Genomic DNA, 27,956 nt, shown 5'->3' on the forward strand with positions numbered 1-27,956 from the left:
TAAATTTATAGAAAAAAAATCCTTTATTAATATACACTTATTCCTACGGGAATTCTTTGACAATATTAAATCCTGTTTCCATTGATGTCTCTGTAGAGGTCATCGTTAATGCCGTAAAGTCTCGGAGAATCGTTACAGTCGACCTGCGATGAAAGAAAGAAAAGAAAAAATTGTAAGCAAACGTCGCTCCTGATTTCTTTGATAATTTTAGTTTACAAATTTACCTTGAACCACCAATCACAGACTCGTGCCGTTTGACTGAAGACTGTGCCGTTAGGACAAAGGAAACTGAATTGCCGACCGTTCGGTAAACACCAGTGCCAAACCTAATAAAAAGAATACAAGAGACGAATAATTTAGATTTTGAATTTTAAATATAATGCAACTGTGTAGGCAATATATTTCCTTTTAAGATAAACGTTGTTTTTTCAAACGTTAAGTTTATATACTAACCTGACATCTTGCTTCGGGATCCGCATAATATCCAGGTAACTTTCCTCCGCAGGTAAAGGTGAGCCCAAATGGTACGGAATTGTAAATAGGATAATCGACACCAGGTGTGTAACCATCGACTTGCTAAAATTTTAATACGATTAATCTCCTTAAATTTCGTCTCTCACACAGAACAGAGCATAGCATATACGCACATATACATATATACATATCTCTCGCTATATCTTGTAACTCCTTTCGTATAAAAACATTTCAATTTCCAGTAAGATCGTAAAAGGGGGAATTTTAATAATCGTTTAACACACGTACAGACACACAACACACACACACACAGAGCATATGCATAAAAATACACATCTTTTGTTCCCTCAAATGTAGCTTCATTAATTAAGTACGAAATAATTACAAGTTGTTGAAAAAAAAAAAAAAAAAAAAAAAAAGACAGGTAGCCCTATAACCGTTGCGCCATCCTCGTTATTTCGACATGCAACGTCCGACGCCTTTACTTTCGCTGCATATCATCGTCATTGATGATGGAACCTGTGGATCTTAAGAGATCCAAGGAGAAGAATAATGCAAGGGGCTATAAATCGCATTTCCTTTATTAACTCGACGATACTCGAAAAGATAAAAGAAGAGAAAAAAGGACAGAAAATAAAGATAAAAATAAAAAGAGAGAGAGAGAGAGAAAGAGAGATAAAGAGAAAGACAGAAAGACAGAAAATAATAGAGATAAAAATAGAGAGAGAAAGAGAGAGAGAGAGAGAGCAGAGATGCTAAAGGGAGAGGGTGAGCTAATTAACTAATTTTTCGCAATCAACTCGAGAATAAGAAGAGACCATTGCGACACGTCATGGCATATCGGAGTTAGTTCAATGTATACGCATGCCCCAACGGGTTGACCGGAAGTCGGATTACATTGTTCTTTGCGAGCGGATGCACATCTCTATGCCTTTGTATTCGGGCTCTTGTTTACTGTTTACCGGTTACGAGCTCGTGCTCGCGCGCGAATGAGCGCCCCTATCGTTACAGCCTCTTCTCTTCTTGTTTCTCAATTTCAATTCGAAAGAAAAAGAGGGAAAGGGAGAGAGAGAGAGAGAGAGAGAGAGAGAGAAAGAGAAAGAGAGAGAGAGAGAGAGAGAGAGAGAGAGAGAGAGAAGAGAAGATACTGTCGAATTTTTTGCTATGACGAATTGGACAGGTCAAGGTTGTATTAATTCTTTAATAGAAATTCAAACTCGAGCACTTTTATCTTTTGATAATTTTTATCGATGAACTTGACATCTCTGGCACTGTTTTTACGAAATTCGATAATTTTGTCGTCATCTTCACCAAGGTGATCACTATGGAAACGATTCGTTTAAATATTGCGAATTTGCATGAAATCGCTCGGTCAGATCGATATCTGAAAACGTAACAAACAGAACGCGAAGTTTAACTCAACGTTTGAAGTTTATCACCTAGTATAGTCGTTTGTACGTCAGAATGAGAATAGCAGTCCACGTGATTCTCTTTCTAATCTGATTCGCGATCATTTAGAATTCGTACCTTCCCTATTCTCAATGCGGTCCTCGCATCCGGTGAAATTTTCTGCGTTCACGAGAATAGAGATCCACGCGACGTTTTAACCTTCACACCTCATGGATTTAGTTATTCGTGTTTATAAACGGGATTTCATTTTCGTTTCGATTTTTTCTTTTCTCGTTAAGGTTTTGCAACAATTCTTTCGATCTTGTAACGTCCTTCGGTTTTTTCATATTCAATGTTTTCTTTCATATTTATTATTATTTTTTCTTTTTCTTTTTTTCTTTTTATACGCGCTTACACTGATAAATTTTAAGTTATTCATGTATATACAAATATATATATATATGTAAAATAAATGTTATGTTATATCAATCGTATGTTATGATTCGTTTTCATCTTTGAAAAACACAATTGAAATAAAATCACGATTATATTTATAAATTCTATACGTAGTTTCCTCAACTGCGTTTATTTAACGAGATGCCTCTCTAGAAAGCACCCTCACGTAAGAAAAGTTAATTATCGAATTACTTAATGCTGCCAGTCTAAAGGAAGATGATGCGTGCGAGATACCGCTTTGCTCGTTCATTGTCATTGTTGCACACCGAGTCGTGAGAAGACGCGATGAAAATAATAATTTTGCGCGTTAAATATAATAGGTTTCTTTCGTAAATGAGATTCCGCTCCCTTTCTATGACAAACAAAATTTCCATGGCTCGACTGACAAATTACATAAGCAGCGATCGTTCCTTTTCCCTTTACATTTCAATCCGCGAGAATTGCCAACGCATGAGACACGTCAATTTTTGTGGTTACTATCTATTATTCCGTTTGATTTGTCCTTATTTATTTTTCTTTATTTGTCTTTTTTTTTTTTAATTAATTTACTTACCGCCATTGTCCGATAAAACAAGATGGTCGTAAGCAGCGCGATCGCAGCGAGAACTTGATATCTCGAAATCATCTATAATAAATCAAACAATTCGATTGAGTTAAACGAATGAACGAATGAACAAAAGAAAAGAATTAATAAATAAAACGAATCAAATGTAATTATGAAAAACACACGATGAAACATGAAAATCAACTTAATAAATTTCTTTGCACTAGAGATCAATACATAATCGCAAAATTCGAACTAATCAATATTCACATTGATCTAGAACGAGTAGAAAAGCGTATAGATCATCGTATTCAAGATGTTTACGAATGTCAAGAATATAAAAAAAAAAAAACCAATGGCCGACGAACCATTTCGGAATAGTCCTATCTCTCCTTAGAGTCCTTAGTATCCTTCCACGTGGCTGGCATTTATCTTGGCGCGATTTGTTTTTCGTTAGACTGGTTTTCTTTTTCTTTCTCTTGTTCTCTTTCTCTCTCTCTCTCTCTCTCTCTCTCTCTCTCTCTTTTATCTCTGTTCACCGATAACGAATTCGAAGACGATGCTATAACTCGCAAGTGTCTTCCTCAAAGAACAGAGCCATGAGGTGGTGGTATATATATGGGTTTAGAGATCCAGAAGAGAGAAAAAGGGGGGATTCTTGAGAGCCCCTCTTTCTTGGAGCTCCCACAAGCCGGACGAACGAAGAAAGAGAAGATCCCAGGAGGGAGGTTGGAGAGAGGAATATAGAGAGGGATCCCTCCTGCGGAGCAACAACAGATTTATTACGCAATACCCTCGTGTTCTTACACCCGTGAAAACGCGAGTCTCTTCGAACCTCCCAGCCTCCCATCCTTCCTCCCACCAATCCTTGTATCCTTCCACCTACTACTCTTCCTGACCACTCCAACAATCCTCGAAGAGTTTTCTCGATACGGAAATTACGTCGAGTTGGTCTTATTATTTTTACTGTTTTCATTTTTCTTATTATTATCTTTTCTTTTTTTTCTTCTTTTCATTTTTCGTTGACTAATCATTATCTTATTTTTCTTAATACTTTCTGTCAGATTTATTTACTTAAATCGACGGGCAACCGCACAATTGTGTAAGAATGTACATTAATATAAAAGTACGGGTGAGGTATGATGTCAGCGAAATCGTTACTTTGGTGATCATTATTTGACCCAAGTTTCATTACGTCTCACCTTAATATGTCATTCTTTATTGCATATTGGATTTTTTTTCTTTTCTTTTCTTTTTTTTTCTTCCGACAGATTTCTCTTGGGTATAGTATCGTTAAAAATATTATTAACGAAGGATAGTACGTACAAAGAGAGGATCGATCAACACGTTAGTTTCTTTTGTATAAAGCTACTACGAATAGAGAAAAGGAATACGGAAGAAGATGGAAAGAGTTGATTTATCGCGACCGATAGTTTTCGCGCTCGGACTATCGGGATTCTCAGGAAACATTTATAATGCGTTTGATCTACTGCCCTATGTCGTTCCTTTCTTTCTTTCTTTCTTTCTTTTTCTCTTTCTTCTCTTTCTTCTACATTTTCTTCATCTTCTTCTATCTCTTCTTGTGAATATTAAATAAGTACATATATAGATACTTACGTAATTACAGAACGCAATCTCAGAAGCGTGAAAATGGCGGGAGTTTTAAACCGAAGGTGAGTCTCTCATTATTTCGGAGAATCGATTGTTAATACAGTTGTTGATTAATCAACGATTATGTATTTCTTCTTCGTTCTCTCTCTATCTTTTTTTTTTGTCTACGAAAAATATAAAGACAATCATTTCTTTTAGTCAGACACGAAAGTATTCTTTTATTTTCTTCTTTATTTTATTTTCGAATCAGCGACGAAATGGAAAATCTTAATGAGAAGAGGGGAGAGTAGTCATCCCTCCAAAACGACTCCTTCTCAAGATCCAAGGTCGCTCTACTCAAGGAGGACTCAACTCAACGAATAAGATCGTATGTGTAGTACGTGCATTAAAACTTAGCCAAGCGAGAAGCAAAAGCCTCGATGGTATCCTTCTTTTTCTATCTTTCTCTCTCTCTCTTTTCTCTCTTTCATTTTCCTTCTTTTTTCGTTGTCCTTCGAGCTCTCGAAATGATCTGCGTCCACGCGTGACCGACGGCCCATTTCTTATTTTTTTCTTTCTTTCTTTCTTTCTTTCTTTCTTTCTTCTTTTTTTTCTTTCCTTTTTTTTTTTTTTTAATAACAGAAGCTTCCTGTAGTTTTGTTCTTCTTCTCTTACGAATATAAAATGAATACAATGAATATAAAATAAAATCTGATATGTATATATATATATATAAATGGAAGATAAGACCCTTATTCTCTTATGTTATATATATATTTATGTTTGGCAATGCAAGTATAGTTATACTTTCGTGAAAAGAATGATTTATTGTTTCTTATTGTGAAATATTAAGAGGAGAGTTAGAGTCGGTATAACTTTTGAGAGGATGACCGTCATAGCGCTCTCACGTTATGAGTTAGATATAACTATGTATCTAATTCATAACAAGACGATTACTCCAGTTAAGCCGAAGTATAACAAACGTGAGAAATAATTTTCGAGATGTAATAATATTAATAGATTCAGCGCAGGGTGTCTCAATATCCTGTTTAACGTCGAGCGAGAAACAAGCGTTATTTGCATGAAAAAATATTTCTTTTTCTTTTTCTCCTTTTTTTTTCTTTTTTTTTTTTCTTACAATCGTAATCGACAAAAGACAAATATTTTTTTCTTCGGTTTTTTCTCTTTTTTTTTTTCTTTTTCTTTCCTTTTGTTGTTAAGAGAATTACAAAATAGTAGGACCAAACAGCATTCATCGCAGAGAATGATTCGCATCATGTTTGACGTGTTCATTCTGAGCGTAACGAAGAAGTCATCATTTTCAAAGTACGATTGGTATCAATTAGAGACGTTTAATTGTACCTTTTGAATCTGTTACCGGTTTGATGTGTAAATTGGTATGAAATTTACACGGCAAACGTTGATCGTATCTACGTACACAGATAGTACGTAAGTACTTTTAGACTTTAAATATCTCGTGAAACGAAAATTGATGTTAAATTTTGCAATCTATTTACGTTGCTATACGTTTTGGATTACGGCGATACGATGGAAGGATAAACGAAGAATTGAAAGACTTAATGAAATTATCTCGCTGCCGTCTAATTAGATATATCGAGGCTATTGCAAAATGCTAGGTTAGCGCCGTGAGAAGGTCCGCTTTATTATTTGTGCGATTTAAGTGGAATCGCGAGGCTAAATTTATAACGGTGGTGGGCAAAAATGAAAATGTCGGAGGGTAAATCCGTGTCTCCGTCTTTCTAAAGATAATTATCGCGTTCGAGTTCTTCTCTTTTGTTAGAAAGTATCACGACGTTTAAAGTGCAAATTTTAATCCGTTTTCCTTTTTCTTTTTTTTTTCTTTTCTTTCCCTACAATATTTTTTATTTTTTATTTATTTATTTATTTATTTCTTTTTTTATAAAATCGACTTCTTCATAGTCCGATCAATGTTCAAATAAAATAATGGAGATAAAGAGTTTGTAGAAAATTTCGTGAAGAAGAGTGTTGACTCGAAAAACGAATAAATAAGATAATAGATACAGATTAATCTTAAGAAACCTTCAATCGCGCTCGTTCTTCCGATTAAATTATTATCTATTTCACGAGATACACGTTACGTGGCACTTCTCGCACATCGTCTTCGTCCGTTATAAGCACTGCAATTTCATAATCAGCCAACTTCCAAGCGTCATCCTTCCTACTATCTTGCCTTGCGAAGAGACATAGAAGAGTTATTCTCACGTATTTATAGTTGTACAGAGAGAAACACGTTTTAAAGATGTACGGATGATTAAAATAAAGTCTCCTAAGTCCAAAATAAATACGATTGATCCTAGATTAACAAGATTAATTATTCCAATGTTATTCGAGACTTAGCATTTATGCAATTTTCAAAGTTTTAAATTACGAATTAATTATGTAATTCTACATTGGATCTGTGTAAAATATAACGTTGCTTTTGAAAATAAAATATTTTCTAATTATTCGAAAGTTATATTGAATTTTTAAAAAGAGTTTGTATCTTTGTTATCTTCATGAATCGTCAAGATGAATATTACGATTGTGAAATCAAAACCCAAAGCACAAAGAGAAAAGTTATGCGTTTCAGAGTGATATAATATTAAATTATAATGTGTCAAGACTGTGACAAGAAGAGACGTTCTCCTGGCGTTTATGTTGCCTCGCGATCTAATTCACCAAGGCAATTACTCGCACGCTCGTAATCACTCGATTGTTCGGCTTTTGTTCGTTTTAGGGGCTCGAGCATTGTCAACGTGCACGCGTCGCATCGTTTAATCTTACATAAGAAATATAAATCGTGCGACAGTATCGTTTCGTGCATCTACGATGAGACAGTGAGTGAATATTCGGATAGTTTTTGAAATTGAATAACTTTCTTTAGACTATTTCTCAAGACTAGTTGAAAATGTTTGGAGTATTTTGTTAGATGTAAATTCGTGTGTTCTATGTATATACGTGAATAATTAAATATAAATGATTTTTCATTTTGTTGCAAAGATAAAAATCTAATGAGATCTAGTTATTAAAAAAAAAAAATAAATAAATAAATAAATAAATAGAGAAGGTGTGTATGTTGTAAATCTGTATATATGCGCATTATGGCGTGAATATTTTCATTAAAAAAAAAAAAAAAAAAAAACAACAAAAAAAGAAGAATAATTATGGCTTTGAAAATTTATACGATATACGCCATTAAATCGTAAATTATATAGTTCTATCAATTATAATGTTAAGAAACAAAGTTCTTGTAACCTCAAGATGGATAAAATAAAATATATATTATTTAAATAAATGTAATTTGCATTGAAATTGAAGAATTTTGATAATATGTTTTTTAAATTTTAGATATATTTATTTTTGTTCCATTTTTAACAAAAGTTAATTAACATCAACAAGTATTTTGAATATTTCTGTGACTCATTCCACGCGTATATGTACGTGTGTACGAACGACACGTTGAATTACGCAAGCGATAACACTGACGGTAACAATTAGTACGAATCTCAGGAAACGTTGCTCTGCCTTGTAATAATGGCTTGTAATAATTAATAAGGCTTACATAAAAAGTATCTCTCTTTGATAATAATTATATTTTTTTTTGTTTCTCTCTGTATATAGGAAAGACTATGAAGAAATGACACGTCTTGAAGAACTTTCTTTCTTTATACGAAGACGACTATTTAATGAGTATATAAAGCGTGTAAGTCAACGAGAATCAAGAATTCGTTTCTTTCTATTTAGTAGTGATAGATCTAACGCTGTTGAGCTAACGAAAAGAAGTATACGAATCTGATCATTTTTAATTATATTTATAAGAGATGTGTTTTTTCTTTTTCTGATAGAAAAAGTAAATTTTATATACATTTTTGAAAATTAATCATCGTAAATATTAAATAATATTAAGAAATAATGTATACGCTCTGATAAATTTGTTAATATTATCTGAATATAAATTTTTATGAAAGAAAAGAACAAAAAAAAAAAAAAACAAAGAGAATGGTAAGCCAGGAAAATATTTGTTGGGATAAAAAAAGAAAGTTAAAAACCCGATAGAAATTTCATTTGAATTATACAAAAGGATCTAAGCTCGTATTGAAATTCTCATTGGAGAATTTCATCGGTATGCGTCGTATCTGATACTGTAAATACGAACACCGACGTGTTTGCTCTCAAGCGTACCCATGTACAAAAAAAAAAAAAAAAGAATTTACTGTGTATCGATACACAGAGGCGGTAACGAAATAGGTAACGGAGAGTCGCGTCGTTCGGTTTTATCAGTCCGAGCGAGTCGAACGGTGTGCCAGCTCGGCCTGCCCCACATTTTCAGTCACTCGCACGCGACAGCGCATACCGCAGGTGCGAGCCGATCGTTCGCGAATCCTAGATTCGCTTTTCGATCTTTGAGATCTCTTCCGGTGATCTCGATCGTTTTTCTTCTTCGATAAATAAGAGGTGAAAACATGGACCATTCGACATTACCTTGAAGTAAACACATATTTGTTGGTGGGTGTAATTAATATCAATAAAATAATTAAATTTTTACGTATATCTTGATTAAAGTGTGATAACATAATATTATCTTCGATAGAATCCTTGATAAGAAAAGTTTAAGATAAAGTTAATCAGTATCTAATATAAATTCGTAATATATATATATATATAAATATACGTTGTACGTATCTAACGTACGATGTGTTGTTTAGAAAGCGAAGACTCAACAAGTTAAATGACTAACCTTGAACTTTCGTGTGTTCGTTTCCTCGAAAAAGATCTTTTTGTCGCCGTGCCGTCGCATGTCACGAAGCGTGACGTCCTTGTGGACATCGCGACTCCGGTTAGTCATGGTATCTTAAACTCTCATGTTCGCCGATCGTCGCCAAAGCTATTCTGGATGTTAACTCCAACAAAAGTACTTTTCTCTTCTTCTACGTTCTTCATTCATCTTGTGAAAGCAACGTCGTTTTCGGAGCACCAATTCTTACATTTTCTACGTACGTGAATGTGTTCGTATCTGTGTTATAAGTGCGACTGGTTTTCTGCACGTACCTTTCTCTATGAGAGTTTATTTCTAATTAGAAATTTAGAAAATGTTGCTACGTTTTATATTCTTTTTGTTTCTTTCTTTTTTTTTTTATCATTGATCGTCGAATATCACATCTCACGAATAACGTAATAATATCGACTCCGAATAATATAAATCGATTTTTTTTAATTCGATCAAAAAATGTTAAAGATTTGTTGAGATTTCATCGTTAGTCACACTTAGTTATCTTTGAATGTTTATCCGAGATAAACTTTGATATCATTCTTGCGATCGAAAGGCCGAACCAAGAGTTATCTACGCACGTATCGCATACGTTCGAAACATTGAATTTAAATCATATATAATTTTATATCTTTGTGAAAGAATAGACTTTGTTAATGTTAAATTCTGTTGTTGTATTGAACGACGACATTGTATTAACGATCTTATTTTTTCTTTTTCTTTTCTTTTCTTTTTTTTTTGCAAACGGTAACGTCATTTCCTTTATTGATCCGAATTCGTAAGGGATTCACCACTATTAAAATATTTTTTTTCGAACGGATGTGACACGCATCGTTGGAGATCAAGCGTGACACAATCTAACGACTTCCGCTCTGACATTCACGAGCATTTCCGGTCTCGTTGCTACCCTTCCGTGGGTTCCAAATGAAAAGGGAAATCATTTGCCTTCGTGATGTCTGGTATAAATCAGACCTCTGACAATGGCGATACCAACAACGTTGCACGCTCCATGAATTCTCGCGTTTTCCTGTCCATGCTGTATCAAATTTTACATCGTAACGTATCGACCCTTACGTCGGTTTTAATTCGTTAAATTTTCTTTTTTAACGTTAAAAATTTTTATTTTAATCGAGACAATTCTTACCCGTTGAAAGATATTTAATCCAATTCAACAATTCACGATTACAATATTTTTCTATCGTTATTAACAATTACGACGATTATAATTTTCAATTATATATATACGTATTCAAATATTTACATATCTTTTATATCCGAATATTTGTTCAGATATTTACGTATTTTTAATATTCGAATATTTTTGCAAATATAAACAACAATACGAATGATTCACGGATTAGTCGAACTCAATTTGTTAAAAATCACTTATTCGAATACCGATTAAAAATTAATAATTGATGATTGATTATATTAATTACGACTTTCGACAAATTCGTTTATTGTGATTTTAATTTTTAATCGATCAATCATATTGTATTAACGCTGTCTACCATTATAGCTACTTATAACGAGATTTATCCGCGTCATTTGCAAACGAATTTCTCTTTAATAGATTTTATAACCTGGCTAACTGAAAATATTCTCTTATGGCAAAGCACGAATACTTCGTTATATTGATATTTTCTTATGGAGTACGATATCTTCGTTGAAACGTAACGGAAGTTCCTAACGGAAAACTATAATAACGAGTAGCCACTGTCTATTGCTCCGTTTTATCCTTACTATCACCGTTACGCTTCATTTTGTTTCTCTCTGTCTCTCTCTCTCTTTCTTTTTCATTTTCTTATTGAGCATTGATTCTATGAGCATTGATTATCTACAATAATAAGCGATAATGTTTGATCATGAAACAAACGATAACATTACGATAAAATTCCGAGTAAAAATATAGAAATAAAAATAATTTATATGTTAAGAACATGTTTTCGTGATTAGGAATGTGAATTGCGATTCGTTGGATTCAATTCTAATCATTGTAATCGCGTTGTAATCTTGTACGTCTGTAATCCAGATGTACGAGATAACCACTCGATTCTAGAATATTCTTATTACGACACCCGATATGTTGCAACGCACGTTCGCACTTCATCTATTGTACGCGGGTGTAACTGGCTGACAGGTGCATTTGTGCACCTATAGTATGTTCTGAAAGAAAATTTACATTCCTTTCAAGTAGATTTATATATAATTTTTAATCATCAATATATATATATATATATAATATAATATATACATATATATACATATATATTATATCATATATTACATATATCTATATTACATATATAAATATATATTACACATATATATGTGTATGTATGTATTATATACACATGTATATATATAATATGTATGTGTGTAATATAAATTAAATGAAAAAGTAAATGCATAAATTTATATTAATTATAAATTTAGGATTAAAAATTATACTTATTATAAATAAGCTTGCAAGTAAATAGATTAATAATTTAAGATTTTTTGTCTATCGATATAATTCGAATGAAATATAATATTGAATGAATATATAAAGAATGTTTCAAAATCTCGAATGTTATAAATTTCTAGGACTTGTAGAGGGGACTGAATAAATAAGTTAAAGATAAAGTTTTGATTAGGAACCTATGTCCGGAAACATAAAGATAAAATAAAATCTAATCGGTATTGCGTCTGGGATAAGTTTGATTTACATTGCGTGTTGAACAGCAAGCGTAAAGTATGGTTGTGTGTCATTATATTGAAAACACATATGTTGATAAATGTTCAATGGCACATCTTTCAAGAACTCCAGCAATACTTCTTACAAGAAGTATTATACTCTTCTAGAATCGGAGAAAAATTGGTTTGCATGAATTATGACCACGATACAACAGATTCAACATAAACCAAGAATTTTTTAGCGATTCTGTCAGAACATACTTAGCAGGTACAATGTTTGCAATTAAATTAATGGTCGATATATTAAGTAGCAACACTTGTAGTGGATGAGGACTTAATCCTGATTTGACTTTGTTTTATTCGTACGTTTTAATTTTGTTTTATGATACGTTTTTTAGGTTCTTAATTAAAATTTTATCTACTCAATTTTTTTTATGTCCTAAAAATTTTTAATAGAAATTTTAAAACACCATATATGTATATATAAATATTTCTATTCTTTTTATGAACTCTTATGAATAAATATTATATTTGTTTTAATAAGATGATTCATTCTCTAATATTTTGGAACGTTCATATTTGAATTATTTTTTTGTTTATATCGGACATAATATATATGTGTATAATATATATACATATATATATATGTATATATATAAAAAAATATATATATATGTGCACATATATAATCAAAGCTTATTATTGTTGCAATTTTCGATACGTGTATATAACAAAATATTTATATTAAATTCATGAACATAAACTCGTAGAATTCTGTTATGTTAGCTCTGCGTTATTCCGATCTTAGGTGTTACATTTCAGTATTTTTTTTTTTTTTTATTTACGAACTAAGCTTGCTTCGACTGTATTTCGATGCAATGTAACCAAATACGATACACGACGACATATACGAGGTGGTCATTTAACGTATTCAGATGTAACCCCAACGTAACCGACGGAATACGTTAATGAATCCTTCCTCACCTGACCGATCGGTCACCTGACTCACTTCCGGTAAACTTGAAAGAGTGCACACGTTCCCTCTTCGTTGTAGTTTCCGCTTATCGAACCTCGAATATCCGCCTATCCTTTTTCGTTGTCTCGTTCGTTTAAAAATTATTATTAGAATTATTAATACACTGATGATTAATTTTAATATTATCGAAATAATTTGAAGAATTTATTATTATTATTCTTATCTTATCTATAATTGATAAAATACTTAAAACATTATCATTGTTTTTATATAAGATCAAGAAATTTGTTAAACAAAATTGTGTCAACGATTTTATTATTTATAATTTTTTCAAACACTATATTCTTTAGTTTGACCAATCAATATTTTTGTTTTTCTTTTTTTTTTCCAAGCAACTCATAATAGATAGCGCAAGGTAATGAACTTGTAATCGGATCGATTCGATACCATTTACGATGTTCATACATACTTAAAAGGAAATGCAACGATCGTCGAGGCGATCGAGAATGACGAAGGCGCAAGGTGCAACACGTGCCGCTCGACAGCTGTTTTCCGGTGTAATTCTGAAACGTTCGGTCTTCTTTTCCCTCTTTTTTTTTTTTTTATTTTCATGCTTGGATACACTCGGAGAGATGATAGCAATAATAATCGACCGTTGTAGGGTGAATCTTGCATTTTTTTTCTCTCATCTTTTATGTTTACAAACTCTTCAATTAAAAAGTCCTTCGGACTAATGTGTTTTTCGTTTTTTTTTCTTAATTTGATTGGTAGATAAAAATAACTGATAAATTATTATTAAACATAGAAGAATATTAAACATAAAATTGATTGTCTTAACTTTCAATCGAATCGAATAAAATTGTAGATTGAAATTATTTATATGACTTTATTGAAGATAGTTCATTTTTATCTATGATAATGATCGTATATTAAAAATTTATAAATATGCATACGGTACATTCGAAAACTATTCGTATGCTTTTAAAAATAGAACAGTATTTCATTTGAAAACTTAGCCGTGCATACAAATTGTGCTGACCTATATGCTAACATTTCTTTTTTTGCGAATGTGTGTTTCTCATAAATTTAAATTTCCAGGAAAGATAAAAATAGTGTACATGTATATATATATATATATATATATATATATATATATATATATAGTGATTATTTTGTATCTTATATATAATTTATACAAAATACACGAAAGTAAAAACTACATGTGTATATGCGTTACACAATGTAGTATTTTTTTGAAGCGTGCTAACATTTAAAACAAATGACAATTTAAACAATAATATATTGTAAAATGGACAAATATAAAGAGTATATTTATCCTTCTTAACTAAACATTTTCTACATCTTTAAAGAGGAAATTTGTTATTGTCACCGATTAGACAACTTTATCTTTTTTTACAGTCTAACTCAGAAATTCTTTCTGATGGAGACTTTTTTTTATAGAAAATTTTATATATGTACTTCCAAACTGTTTCTTTCAAATTTTTCTTTAAAATGTCTATCAGTGTCTTGTTTTGGTTTATACTGCTATTATATTCTTACTATAAATATACAGAAAATACCTGAATCTATATATACATACATGTGTGTGTGTGTGTGTGTGATATTATGGTTGTATTAAAAAGCGTTCAGCGAAATAGAACATTGTAACACTTTACTGATCGCTATCAAATAATTACAAAATATAAAAGTAAATATTAATATCAATACATTCATTTACGATGTTCTATTTCAATGACGAATATTCGAACATATTTATCATCGTACATAAGTAAACAAATTTAAAGAGACGATGAAAAAGAAAGAAACTTTTGAACTACACGTACTTAAAAATTTTTCCAGAGAGAAAGTTTGAATGAAATTTGGAAAAGAGGGTGAACGAAGAGAACAATATGGAAGACGAAGATTTTGGATTTACAAAAAGGGACAACAGAGCCCTAGTGAAGATCCTAACCGTTGAGAAAGAGGAAGGGCATACACAAAAGGAGAGAGGACCGTCCTCAGCGCCGACGAGGGCTGCGGCCGCCGGTGGAAGCGGTGGAGACAGCAATCGTGGCCGTTCCAAGACCGCCCCCTCGTCAGTTCCAAACAACGCGCCGAACATACCGAACGTCGTCGAATATCATCTCAAAGTAAAGCCACCTTCTAAACTCAACAAACTCGAAGAACAACCCGTAAGTAAATTTAAGAGGAAAATTAACACGAATAATGAATTATTAATTATATAAAAAAATTTGCTAATCGTTTAAAATTCCTAAAACTCATAACGTATCAGATGTGGATGAATTGGATCGAATTTATTTTGAAAATTTTTTCTATTCTAACATCTTAACGAATAAACGATGAAAATAATTGTCGACCGATTGGATTTTAATAAAGTTAGAACGAGTCTTGATCTCGACCGACACCAAGTATCACTCGTTAAGATCGGAATAGATTTATTTTCATTTCATATTTACATATTCTCGTTAGTGAAAACTCGGTCAGTCGTACCAACGTTCTTATTTGGAAACTATCCACACGCATGGTTTGTTTATCGTCGATTGGTAACGCATTCTTCGTTATTACGTCAACCAATTTCGCTTTTTATGAGATATTTTTATACTTCCTTGTAGACGTCAGTGAACTTTGATTACCGTTATTATCGTTTATTGCCTATTGTGTCGCTTACACATTTATCATCTTTCTTCTTTCTCATCTTTTCTTTTCTCATTCGCAAACGTATATACACCCACGCATGTTTACACGTACGCACAAATGTTATTATATTATTGCGCATACAATGAATCAATATTGTTTTGATATTTTATTTGATTATTAAGTTCGTATAATTTCCAAGTAAACGATCGTTCACAAAACTATACATTTTATTCGTAAAAGCGTCAATTTTATTTAGATTTATAATTAATCGACTGTTACCATTTTTTCGTTCCGCCATTTAAAATGTCATATTCTTGCAAAAAAGTAAAAAAAAAATCGAAAAGAGTTAGAAAGGTCTGTTAGCTAACGACTAAAGGAATTCGTTACGAGTTCTCAAGTGGATTTCTCACACGATAGCTTTGAAAATGAAATTCCTTCTTTCTAGATAAACATTCTGCTAATATATTATAATATATATAACTTTTTAATTCATGATACGTGACTCAAATTTATTTTTTATAGAGAAGCAATCATAAAGAAGAAATGAAGAAAGATTTGTTGTCCGTAACGGAAAATAAGAAGGACCTGATAGCACAATTATCTCGTCTGTCGATCGACAACAATGTGTTCGAAGGGTCGACTGATTTGCCGCAGGTGTTTCAGGTACGTTTTAGGGCAAAGTCTTCAAAGGCTTAGTTTGAAAATACCTGCGGGTATGTATCAGGTACACAATTTCCTGTATAGGTACCTGTTCTATCGGGACTTCTATGTCGATTTTTCTTTCACACATATACATGTATCTTACACTAGTTCGTGCACTCTCTTGTGTATTACCTATTCTGGTAAATAAGTGTCAACTAGCGTACTTGTGTCGATATTCTAGTCTCATTAAAGTAAAAACAAGATCGATCTACGTGTATGGCGTCGATACTCTACGTATGTATCTACGAACTTGGATTTAAGAGATTCTTATTGGTTGAGATAAATCACGTGTCAATAGCCTCGACCATTCTAAAAAAGAAGATACAAGATATGATGTAATTTAGAACCTATACATTGAGAAAAATCTTTCATTCTCTCTCTCTCTCTCTCTCTCTCTCTTTCTTTTTCTTTTTGTTGTTCAATTATATAATATTTTGAGAGAAGGAACAATAACTTTGTAGGACAAACGAGACTGAGTCAGATGTTTACAGGTAAAATACTTGGGATCTCACGATGCAAGGGGCCTCTGGGGTATAAAACATACGAGACAACCGGTCGATAACATGGTAACCTCGGCTAAAGCATTACCGACCAATACGATGCTGCCTTTGATCAAGTTAGTGGTATCCCAAGAAGGAGTAGCACTTTTACCACTCGACAAAAGGAAGCAGGAAGGCAACATAGCTAGAATGTACGCCATCGAAACTATTTCCTATGGTGTTCAGGATCTCGTTTATACCAGGGTATTCTCGATGATCGTTGTTCGTGATACAGATAACTTTCGTAGGGTATCACCCTTCGAGTGTCATGGCTTCGTTTGCGAATCGAAACATCATGCCAGACAACTCACTTATGCACTTGCCACTGCATTTGAGATTTACTCGAGAAAAGTCAAGTTCCAAGATAAGACTAATTCTGAAAACGTTGTCAGTAATACTAAGAAAAGATTTGCCATCGATCTCAGAACTCCTGAAGAAATCGAAGCTGATCTTTGTATGGATTCTGAAGCGTGAAGGATTTAGATATTTTCTTTCAGACATTATGGCTGTTCAAATTTTTACGTCGATGAAGGTCGATGAACGTCGACGAAGGTTAGTCCTTTTGTTTTCTTCGTGTTACCTTTAAATATAGGGGTATATATCTATGTTAGTTGTGCTGTCTAACGATAACGTAGTTGTAAACAAGTGATTTGAAAGATTTATGTGTTAATTTTTGCCAAGAGCGTTGCATTTCGTAGAAAACAGGACGATACAGGGTTACGATTATAGATATCGATTTATTTACGCAATTAAATGGAAAACATCTGTCTAGTGTAATATAGATTTTTTTGACTATGGATATAAATCTTATCGACTAGATTCTTTCGAGAGTTTATATATATATATATATATATATATATTATATATATTTATATATATTATATTAAATATATGTGTCTGTATATATTTTACTTGATTAGAACAAAAACAGTATAAACATATACCAAGATCAACGTTGAATAAGAAATACTTTTAACATTATTAGTATAAGTATAATATATTACATTTTATACGAATTAATTAATATGTAGTACATACATATACGGGTTTCGTTATATTTAGTCTAAGGAATAATTGTAACGTATTATTCGTTTTGTACATACATATATGTACATATATATATGTATATATATATATATATATATATATATATATATATATATATATATATATATACATACATACAGTGTTTATTTTCCGTTCAATTTGAAGATCAACATGAGTGGAATCGTTCCAGTGCCTTGTTAATATTGTAATGATTTTCTGAATGAAAGGAAAAGGCATGTTTAATTATTTTGTTCGTAAATACGAAAGTACAGATTATTGTGTGTTTCATAACTATTATCGGCTTTACAAAGAAAGGTTGGGCATTGCCTATCCACAACATGATGGCTAGCTATTCCAAAGATACTGAATAGAAGAAGAGAAACAGATAGTCATCGGTGGTCCCATGACTTGCCGAAACGACTTTCAGGTATTTTGCGACAAAAATGTATAATAACGATCGCGTCTCAAAAAAAAAGAAAAGAAAAGAAAAAAAAAAGAAAGCATTTGGATTTATTTCTAGCCGCTTTGTGTGTGAGAGTGCTTTTTTCATCTTATAATAAGTTTCTTCTTCTTCAAATAGTAATTTTTTAATGGACTTTTATTAATCGAGCCTACGACTTTATTTTGATTTTATGCTTTAGTCATGCTTAAGCGAGAAATACAAATATTTTGTAATGTACAATGTAATATTACACGTATTATTTTTTTCTTGTCTACGTAAGAAATATGGAGTTCTCGTTCTCCAAGTTCGATTTTGCATTGTCTTGCCGATACTATTTTCTAATCATTTATCGTACGTTTCTTAGATATAATTTTATTTATATTTTAGTTGTTTAAGTTTGAAAACCAATATCGATACATATCAACGATCACATTATTGGGTGTTACGAGTAACACCGTATTTAATATTACGATAATGGTATAAAGTATTTCGATTTAGTTCTTTTCTTTCTTCCTTTTTTCTTTTTCTTTTTCGTTGTATCTCTAATTAATTTTACACTAGATGGATTAGTTACTTTCGTAGTAATATATATACATATACATATATATATATATATTATATACATATTATATATATATATATATATATATATATATTTATATATACACATACATATATATTTTCTGCTTGTCAGCATTAAGTTTGTATTGTACTTAAGTAACGTTAAATAATGATAAAACACATTGAAGTGTTAAAATGTTCTACAATTTTAGTCTTTTATTTTCCAACATATAATACAATTAATAATATTTTTGTAGGAGTTAATAAGACACCCTCGATACTTACTAACATATATTCCTAATATTATAACGCAAATTTTTACAAACGAATTAAAATTAAGAATCATTCGAATGATTCAAAATAATTTAAAACTTTTTTCCTTTTTTCTTTTTTACACGATTACTATTAAAACTAAAGAGCAAAAGCAAAATCTGGAACATCTTAAATTATTACATTACTTACATAATACATATAATTCTTTCTTTTTTCTTATTTTTTATTTTTTATACCTTAGCGATATATGTATTAAAGGCAAGCGTATGTAGCATACAAAAGTTGCTGTTCTTATTTTTTCGTTTCTCGTTCAACGTAGAAGTAGAGAAGTTAAATTATTTGCGATCGACGTAATTAAAAAATTTCGTCAATAACGTTGAGACGATCCTTGTCGACTTAAAATTCTCGAAGTTCTCGAAAATGGTTTGTTTGTCACTGGCTCGACGTCAGCATTTACTGGAAGAGATCTGGTAGTCTCTTCTTCGGTATTTTCTTCCTCCTTACCAATTTCTTCGTTCAAACTGTAATATTTTTCCGATTCCTCGCACGGTATAGATTCTTCCGTTCGCGTGCATACGAAAGTGGCCTTATAAAGAGATAAAATAACAAAAAAAAAGGAAAAGAAAGAAAAAAATAATAACAAAGAAATAACTAGATAAAAACAATGTAAATATACATACCTGATTGAAAACCGTTTCAGAAGGGCAAATGAAACTCCATTTAGCGACATTTCTCGTCTGTGGTAGACAAACGTGAAATATTTGACAATCATTTTCCATATCAGCGTAATATCCATAAATTCTTTCTTTGCAGGAAAATGTATCTACGATGTTGTCTCGTATGAGTGTCGCATTGTCTGGTAATTGTAATCCACCTAATTGATTTTGCTATATAGAAGAAGAAAAATAACATGTTAATAATACATCGATGTTATTGATAATATTGAAATGTCCTTTACTAACTTTAAACACGGGTATAGGTCTTTTGGATTTTGGTTGTTGAGGAAACGCGTGTATCGCTAATACGAAAGCACACAAAATTTGGATAAATACGAATCGATTCATCTTGTTTGTTGTGTTCGAAGAAATAAATAAAAGTATTCGATTGGAGCGGTTTATGCGTTTAACTTATTCGATAGTTTTTCTTCAGAGATTTTTGGAAGTTTTAACAGCTTCTTTCTTCGGAGGTCCTCAAGTGACTGGAGATCCGAATCGTAGAAGGGTGTTATATAGTGAAGCGAGGATAGGGATCTTGAATATTGTATGAATGGCCAATTCTCAGTACGTCCGAATCAGTAAATTCTTCACGTTTGGTCTGCCAATGACCAATGACCATCCAGACGTTCACATCATCCTCGAAGGCCCGATGCAAATGGTCCGAACGTTCGATGATGCGGTGTCTTAAGTTCGACGGTAAATAATTCGTCTACTTAGAATTAATATTTATTGTTGGTCGTACGATAATCAAAAGAGTAAAACGAGTTGGTCGATTTTGATTACCGTATACGTCGTTGAGAGATTCCTTAACGGATCGTTGACACGTTTGTTTCTAAACTGTCTAATTCGTCTAGAGACTCTGCGCATACTCTATCGGAGCATTTTCATTTTTATTCATAGAGAGTACGACCTTGACAGGAGCGAGTCGACTCCCTGCATTTAAGGATTATACTTCGATCTTTTGGGCACGATTTTTCAAAGCACGAAGCCACCGACGAAGATTCACCGATTACGAAATCGGAAACGATGTGAACATAAGTGAGTACCGATTGCGATAAAATGATTGAAAACAAATCGTACTCGTTTTTTAACGTTTCTTAAGATTTATTTTTTATTCCGTTCTATTGGAATACATATGTATACATATACCTACATACATATAAACACACAAACGTATTTATATATTTTTGATATTTATTTATATTTATATTTATATTTATTATATTTATATTTATTTACAAATTATATATTTATTAATTTTTAACTGCAATCAGCTGCACTAAGATGAAACATTAAGCGTTCAGGAAGTATGTTATTATTAAATATGCCAAGTCGTTTAGAGTTTAGTAACGATCTTGGTTCGTCCATGCGTTTAATATTTTATTACACAATCGTGAAATTTTTCATGATTTTTTAACAATATACGGGACGACACGGTGATCCCATTCTACGATTTGGCTCCTTTCCAAACGTGAGAAGATAAAGACGTAAGACGAATTCGGCCGTCGAAATTCGAGGGCAAATCCGCCAGGCCTCATCTTCGTTAAGGCCGCATCACGGCCACCATTTCTTCGGGATGTGAATACTTAACAATTCTCTTGGGTCCTCGCGATTGCGAAACCGTACCCACTTCTCTCCCCCTTTTCGTGGTCATCGACCATGAGAACGACGAAAAATATTTGATGTGACGAATTCTATGAACATAGATCGATTTTCTTTCTTTCTTTCCTTTTTTTTTTTTTTTTTAAATTCGACGATACACAGCATTATTTTTTTTAAAGCGAATTTCAACAATAAAGAACATAAATTTGTACATCAATTAGTTATTACAAATATACTCATCAAATTAACATACTTACTTTCCATCATTTGTCGAGACATTAAAATATATTTGTACATTTTGGTTCGTCGATTTATGATCATCTGTATTTTAATGATATCGACGGAAATGCTAATTAAATGGTTGACTCATCGAGACTTCGAAAGGATATAAATTTTTAATTTTTAATTAAAACGATAGAGATTATAATGTCGATTGCTACTCTTTGTTGTTTTTTTTCTTTTGCTTGTTCTATTTTTTTTTCTTGTCTCGTTAGGGATCGTTTAATACAACTCATTTTCTTGTTAAGAAAGAGGGATGAGTATCCACAAAATAACAAACCTAAAGGTGCGGCGATGAACACTCTAATCTTTTACTTTGATCGCACGCGCAAGAAGGTGAACAGCCTGATTATATCGTTGGTGTTTAACGATTCTAAATGCATTTTACTTTGGCCACCGAAGAGAAATACAAAGAGAATTCAGAGGTACATGATTACGGCGCTAGCTACGTTGTAACCACGTTGTAAGTACAAGTTACTTATACATTTTTCTTTTATTTCCGCCGGTAAAACAGAGTAAAGATTTTTTTCTTTTCTGTTTTCTTTTTCTTAGGGAGAATAAAATAGAAACTTGTAAACAATAATTAAATATTTATTATAAATATCCTTTTAGTAATTTAAAGGTTGTCGAAACGAATTGCATTCGTTTCTGTTGTAATATGATAACAAATATATAATAATATGATCAAATATATATCTAGCAAGGTATATTGTTGTTAATTGAAACAAAAAACAAAAAAAGGAAGGATGTAAGAGATGTATATGTTTAAATGATAAAAAGTGAAAATATGACGGCGTCAGGGCAGGTACGCATGAGTAACTTTGGCATGACTGAAGGTTCATTTAATGACGAAAAGGGGGATATGAAAAAGAGAAAGAGAGAGAGAGAGAAAGAAAATAAGAAAAAGGGAAAAATGAAATCGATTGGAACGATACATTGTTAATAAGTTAAATAAATAAATAGTTTTAACATAAATAGATATAGAATATACGATTTATCTAGTTTTCATTGAACTTGACTTGTCTCAAATTGTCCAACGAATTTGCAAGAAAACAAGAAAAAAGAAAAAGAGAGAGAGAGAGAGAGAGAGAGAGAGAGAGAAAGAGCGAGCGAGAGAGCGAACTAATTAAATCACGAAATCATAAGAGATTTCAATGATCTTTGTCATTTTCAGTTTTACCTATCGAAAATGAAGGAAAAAAGATCATATAAAAGGACTATTGCAAAATCAATATAGACGGTAGGATTATCGATCCCTTATTTTTTGAGATTGCCTCGTTTATCGTCCTTTCTTCGTTATTATCGTCGATAAATTACTCTTGAGGAACGTACGAGCTATAAACGATATCCTGAGGCGAATCGTTTGAAGATCTTCCCCAATAACCACCATGATGGTCGTCCTCGTGATCGTAATGATGTTGATGTTGAGCGTGTTCGTAATAGATCACTTTAGATGGCTGATGATTCTTTTTAAGATCGATCCAGAATTTGGTTGCGTTCATGATGAAGCTTACAACAGCGATTACGAAGAGCTTTATTTGCAAATGCGTTGAGATAATTTGCAGGAGTAATGCGAGCTTGGCCTTGAACATCATTGCTAAGGCCATCAGCTTCTGCATATGCTTCTTCTTCTTCTTTCCATATTTCTTTCTACGTGCTTCTTCTGAAAAAGCGACAGATAATGATAGTTTTTAATCTCTTCGATGTCAATGATGATGAATCGATTTAAATTTATATTCATATACGAACATATATTTTTCTCGTTTCACGAATGACCTAATTTCAAAGAACAAACGATCGAATATATCCTATATCAGAATTTATAAAACCGATGAATTAATCGAGTTTCTGAGCATCGATGTTAGGAGATTGATATCAGTATATTCGTTATTAACTTTATAATGTATTAAAAAGCAACACGGTGTTTTATCGAACGCACAGTCAAAGCACAATAAAATGATTCAAAGATCCTTTTAATGTTTTGAGGATGAACAAACATATAAAACAACCAAGTTCGGCTTTTAAAATACTTCTTATTTCTTTTTTCTGTACCATACCAATTTTTTATTTTCGTTTCCATTTGATTATCGTTAATTAATTCACTGTTAGCTTCCATCATCATTATGAAAGAGAAAAGATTTAATACTTTTCGCAGTCATAAAATTTTCGAAACCGTTATTAAATTTAACATTGATTGGATCATCGACTTCATTAATTAAAAAAAATAGGACGAATGAGACAAAATATGATTAATGTTAATATATTAAGAATATTTAAGAATTATTGAAGTAGAAGAAGATTTTAAGAATTATTGAAATGTGTCAAAGAAGATTTTAAGAATTATTGAAATATGTCAAAGAAGATTTTAAGAATTATTGAAGTATGTAGAAGATTTATATATTTTTTGTCGAATAAAAATATTTAAAAACGATGGCAAATAAGATGAGCGAAGGATACGAACGTAATGTGACGAATATTCTTCTCGACCGCGATTTAACTATAATAAAATCTGTACGTTAAGCTACACGGGAAAAGGGCTTGAGTAAACTGACCTCAAAACCTTCACCTGGACCACGTTTAATTCGTCTTACGAGTCACGTACATTTTTATAGTGATTATCTTTCATGTATTCTTTGAAAACTATATTTCTGAAAATAAACTCGTTCAATATCGTACAAATCACGCATAATTAAACGGTAATCTATTCACGATCTTTCTATTTCATTGATTAGAATTTTCTACGTTAATTCAACTTTTCTCTCATTTGCATTAATCCGGAAAAACTTGTACGACGTTTCACGTAACATTGTCTGTCATAATTAATTATTAGAAATTGTTTTTTTTTAGATCTGTAACCTACACTTTTAGTCATTGTATATTAAGCTTAAATTATTCAAGTCTTTTAAAGAAAAAACAAAAGAAAAAAAACATTGAAAAACTATCGCAAGAATTGCATGAAATTTGAAATGAAACTTTTCATTCAAAGGGTTAACGAAGAAAAAAGGAAAAATAAAGCACCGTTAATGTTCCATTCCATAAAAGTACGATATTAAATGAAAAAAGAATAAGATCATCGGTCTTGGACACGGCGAACGGTTGTGATCGCATGATCAGAGTAAAAATCGAGGATCTATGCGTTCAAATATCGCATGTTAATTCGTAAGTAAATGTTATTGTCGATTATCCTTGAAGGAGTTTCAATTGTGATGTTTGCACGGTAGAGTTACGATCTGTGCGTTTTGCATTGATTCTTTATAAATGAACAAGGAGCATGAGTTCGTTGACCTTGAACGTCGATCGAGTATACGAAAATTATCTTTAATATCAAATTTCCTGCCTTTTTTATAATTCAGTCTTTTTAATTTTTAAAAACATTAATTATTTTTTTTTTATATCGATCGATCGTATGGTAGAACGAAACTCAATGAAAATCTCTCATAGAATTAAAAGCGATCCGTAATAAATAACGATAACATAGTCAATGAGATTTAACAATGCTAATAAGAGCGGTAGATACATATACGTAGAAGAGATTCTGTTAGGTCTTTCAGTTAATTTCAAGTAATTTAAAATCCGTGTCAGGGTTGTGTCACGTGCCCCAGAGCAGACAAACAATGAAGGAACGTGGAAGCCGAATTTGAACGAACTAAAAACTAATTTTCTGTTTCAACTAGGCGCGAAAAGGGTACGGCAGATGATGAGGATAACGAAAAAAACAGGAGAAAAAAACGAAAGAAAGAAAGAAAGAAAGAAAGAAAGAAAGAAAAAAAAATAGCCGAGTCTAATGGAAGGTAATAACGTAAATGGGGAAAGAACAAGGTGGAACTCACGAGGTATACAGACCAAACTCATTCTCAACTTCGTTAGGTCCGCCAATAAGCCGGGCGGCTTTAAGGTCGGTAAAAGTTAGCCGACTTTTTTGTCTTTAGAAAAAGGAGAAGGGGAAGGGGAAGGGGAAGGAGAGGAGAAACGTGAGTCTTAGGAAAGAAACACGGAAGAAAGTCGATGCTAGGTTATCAACAATGCCATTCCTAGTGCGTGTCGTTGAATCGATTAGCGATTAGAACGAGGAGCGAATTTCTAATCTATGAGAACGACTGGGTCCGTTCGAATTTTCTCACGTCCGCACAAGCGCGGGAATATTTAAAATGAAACACACCAACGTTATCCATAAGTTTCTCGAACGTTAACTAGTAATTTTCTTCTTCTTTTTTTTTCTTTATTTTGTTTGTTTGTTTTTTTTTTGTTTTAAAGTATCATTCGATGGTGTTATCAACGTTATCGTTTCAAGGATCGATTGAGGAAGAGGGTGGAGAGAGGAGAGAGGGAGAAAAGGCTTACCCAATGCACGACCGTCTACACCTGCTTCTCGTTCAGCGATCTCCTCTTCGTCCTCTTGGAGTTCCTCTTGCACATCGCTTACGAACTCAGCGATAAAGTTTCCGGTCTGCTCGATGACCTCGCTCATCGGTGGTTCACTTTTCTTCCCAGATACTTCAATTTCGATCCTGTCGATGTCTCTAGCGAGTCTCTTTCTCAGACAATTACCAATGTTGTCCTGGAAGATGCATTCTAGGGTGCTTCCTTCCCCTTCATCTTGGGTTTCAGCCGAGACGTACGCAATAGAAAGGACAATCAATCCAATGATTGATAATAAGATCGTAGAATCCCTCATAATGATCCTTTTTTTTTAGTTTTCTGTCGTATTTTTTCTTCTTACGTACGTCCTATGTACGTAAACGTAGCCGGTATACGTTGACTGAGCAAATTAAATGAGAAAAAACAAAGAAAGCACACCTTCGAATTCCTTTGCCGTTCTTCTTCGTAATTCACCTTCTTTTGTAAATATTTTTTTTTTTTCAAGTTCTCCTTAGTTCTCCAGCTTTTTTATATCCTTGGGCAACGTGTCACAGGCACGGAGTGCTTGTTCAAGGTGCGTGGATCGAGCATATATGAGAGTGAAGCCCCTTCCCCTTGAACTTGATCCAATCGTTGTGAACAGAGACATACTCGCCTTCTTTCTGGTATCCTCTTCGTCCCTCCCCCTACCCCTTGTCCCACCTTTGGTCACTCGTTTTTCTTTCTCTTTCCTTCCTTTTCATTTAGTCTTTCTTCTTTCTCACCTTCTTTTCTCTTTATTCCTTTCTCATTTACGTCGTTCGATCTCCTTACTTCGTCCTTTGATCTTTCGTTTATCGCCGTGAAATTTTCATTTACGATCATCTGAGGTCACAAGAGAATTCGATTATAAAATCGGACGGATCTGACGAGCTGATGAGTTTCGGGTTGATATGCAAAAAATATATAGTTGATATACGTTCACATATTCATCCGTAATTCTAATACCAATCTCACTAACTCTTTAAACGCGAGGAAGAATAAAAAATTAAAATAAAAAAAAGAAAAAGAAATTCGGTCAAAATGAACCGATTGCGTTCTCTGTGTCGATGGCAGATTTAAATCTTTACGATATGATACATTTTGTTCTCGTAAATTCGTTATTTCGAGATTATGTATGATTCATATCGTATATTTTCGAGACTATGAAATTTAAATAAATACTTTGTTTTTTCTTTGAAATTAGTTTTCCTATTTTGTGTCACCTAATCCGTTTTAAAGACACGCTAGATTTAGAATATGCAACCTGGTACACGTGTTTGGCGAGTACGTGGTCCGACCACAGAAATTCCGCTTGAACTACAACAGGATGCTAATACAACCCAATTTCTTACATCTTCCGTCTTTATCGCCATTTTAAAACTAACTCCCGCCAAATCGTAGAGAAATCGTTACTTTCCAATCGTACCGTAACTCGAATATTGCACAGGTCATTGTTTATCAATTAAAACGGGAGACATTTCAATTCATCGACATTTCAATTCACGCATTATAGTGTATCTATTTCTTTGGAGTCACTAACAAGTTAAGAGTCAGTAAACTGTGTATATTAACTTTGTTATTTTTGTTTGTATTTATTCGAAGTACCTAAGTTACACGTATGTAACGTCCAGTTGATTTGCGTAACACTGAAAATGTCATGCTCGTCAAACGTACAAAGACCCAGTACGAGTTTGTAATACGAGAACTGTCACGATTCATCGCGAGTCTTTTACAAGTTAATATGACACTAATGAGCGTAAGTAAACAATTTGAAAGATTCATTTTCGAACACGGTTGTCTGTCTTTCTTTCTTCCTCTCTCTCTCTCTCTCTCTCTTTCTCTGTTTCTCTCCCTTGATCTATC

General features: G+C 32.6%; 4 protein-coding genes across 7 annotated transcripts; 1 reads left to right on the top strand and 3 right to left on the bottom strand.

Moving 5' to 3' along the window:
* On the bottom strand, nt 1-9,350 carry LOC127066578 (U-scoloptoxin(01)-Cw1a). Of its 2 annotated transcripts, none has more exons than XM_051000477.1 (5): nt 9,213-9,350; nt 2,873-2,944; nt 454-576; nt 225-326; nt 1-143 (listed from the first exon to the last, which is right to left on the bottom strand). In XM_051000477.1, the coding sequence occupies exons 1-5, from the start codon at nt 9,318-9,320 to the stop codon at nt 66-68; spliced, it is 483 nt and encodes a 160-aa protein (XP_050856434.1). In that variant the 5' UTR covers nt 9,321-9,350; the 3' UTR covers nt 1-65. The 2 variants fall into 2 exon arrangements, with proteins under 2 accessions (XP_050856434.1, XP_050856436.1); XM_051000479.1 differs by lacking the exon at nt 9,213-9,350 and adding an exon at nt 3,232-3,461.
* Nucleotides 8,743-25,488, top strand: LOC127066576 (uncharacterized). Of its 3 annotated transcripts, XR_007782431.1 has the most exons (6): nt 8,744-8,980; nt 14,755-15,086; nt 16,075-16,215; nt 16,746-20,528; nt 20,733-20,870; nt 25,388-25,488. XR_007782431.1 is itself a non-coding variant. In XM_051000474.1 (4 exons), exons 2-4 carry the CDS (start codon nt 14,805-14,807, stop codon nt 17,265-17,267), a joined length of 945 nt encoding a protein of 314 aa, XP_050856431.1. In that variant the 5' UTR covers nt 8,743-8,980; nt 14,757-14,804; the 3' UTR covers nt 17,268-18,769. The 3 variants fall into 3 exon arrangements, 2 of the variants coding, with proteins under 2 accessions (XP_050856431.1, XP_050856432.1); XM_051000474.1 differs by lacking the exons at nt 20,733-20,870; nt 25,388-25,488 and having other exon boundaries at nt 8,743-8,980; nt 14,757-15,086; nt 16,746-18,769; XM_051000475.1 differs by lacking the exons at nt 8,744-8,980; nt 20,733-20,870; nt 25,388-25,488 and adding an exon at nt 9,338-9,468 and having other exon boundaries at nt 16,746-18,769.
* On the bottom strand, nt 19,026-20,180 carry LOC127066577 (U-scoloptoxin(01)-Er1a-like). Its single transcript, XM_051000476.1, has 3 exons — nt 20,079-20,180; nt 19,797-20,003; nt 19,026-19,702 (listed from the first exon to the last, which is right to left on the bottom strand). Exons 1-3 carry the CDS (start codon nt 20,178-20,180, stop codon nt 19,484-19,486), a joined length of 528 nt encoding a protein of 175 aa, XP_050856433.1. The 3' UTR covers nt 19,026-19,483.
* LOC127066579 (uncharacterized) lies at nt 23,027-26,388 on the bottom strand. The gene is made up of 2 exons (XM_051000480.1): nt 26,064-26,388; nt 23,027-23,373 (listed from the first exon to the last, which is right to left on the bottom strand). Exons 1-2 carry the CDS (start codon nt 26,386-26,388, stop codon nt 23,027-23,029), a joined length of 672 nt encoding a protein of 223 aa, XP_050856437.1.
* Nucleotides 26,389-27,956: the final 1,568 nt, after the last annotated feature.

The sequence above is a fragment of the Vespula vulgaris genome, chromosome 9 (assembly GCF_905475345.1).
Source record: "Vespula vulgaris chromosome 9, iyVesVulg1.1, whole genome shotgun sequence".
NCBI lineage: Eukaryota > Metazoa > Arthropoda > Insecta > Hymenoptera > Vespidae > Vespula > Vespula vulgaris.

Excerpts from the sequence above, each read along its gene's own strand:
- LOC127066578 (XM_051000477.1), bottom strand. The coding sequence starts at position 9,320 with ATGACTAACCGGAGTCGCGATGTCCACAAGGACGTCACGCTTCGTGAC. Across the intron at positions 577-2,872 it reads TGTTTTATCGGACAATGGCG|CAAGTCGATGGTTACACACC; the intron begins GTAAGTAAATTA and ends TTAAAATTTTAG. Across the intron at positions 144-224 it reads TCTGTGATTGGTGGTTCAAG|GTCGACTGTAACGATTCTCC; the intron begins GTAAATTTGTAA and ends CTTTCATCGCAG.
- LOC127066576 (XM_051000474.1), top strand. The coding sequence starts at position 14,805 with ATGGAAGACGAAGATTTTGGATTTACAAAAAGGGACAACAGAGCCCTA. Across the intron at positions 15,087-16,074 it reads ACAAACTCGAAGAACAACCC|AGAAGCAATCATAAAGAAGA; the intron begins GTAAGTAAATTT and ends TATTTTTTATAG. Across the intron at positions 16,216-16,745 it reads ATTTGCCGCAGGTGTTTCAG|GTAAAATACTTGGGATCTCA; the intron begins GTACGTTTTAGG and ends AGATGTTTACAG.
- LOC127066577 (XM_051000476.1), bottom strand. The coding sequence starts at position 20,180 with ATGAATCGATTCGTATTTATCCAAATTTTGTGTGCTTTCGTATTAGCG. Across the intron at positions 20,004-20,078 it reads GACCTATACCCGTGTTTAAA|CAAAATCAATTAGGTGGATT; the intron begins GTTAGTAAAGGA and ends TCTTCTATATAG. Across the intron at positions 19,703-19,796 it reads CTGAAACGGTTTTCAATCAG|GCCACTTTCGTATGCACGCG; the intron begins GTATGTATATTT and ends TCTCTTTATAAG.
- LOC127066579 (XM_051000480.1), bottom strand. The coding sequence starts at position 26,388 with ATGAGGGATTCTACGATCTTATTATCAATCATTGGATTGATTGTCCTT. Across the intron at positions 23,374-26,063 it reads AGAAGCAGGTGTAGACGGTC|AAGCACGTAGAAAGAAATAT; the intron begins GTGCATTGGGTA and ends CTTTTTCAGAAG.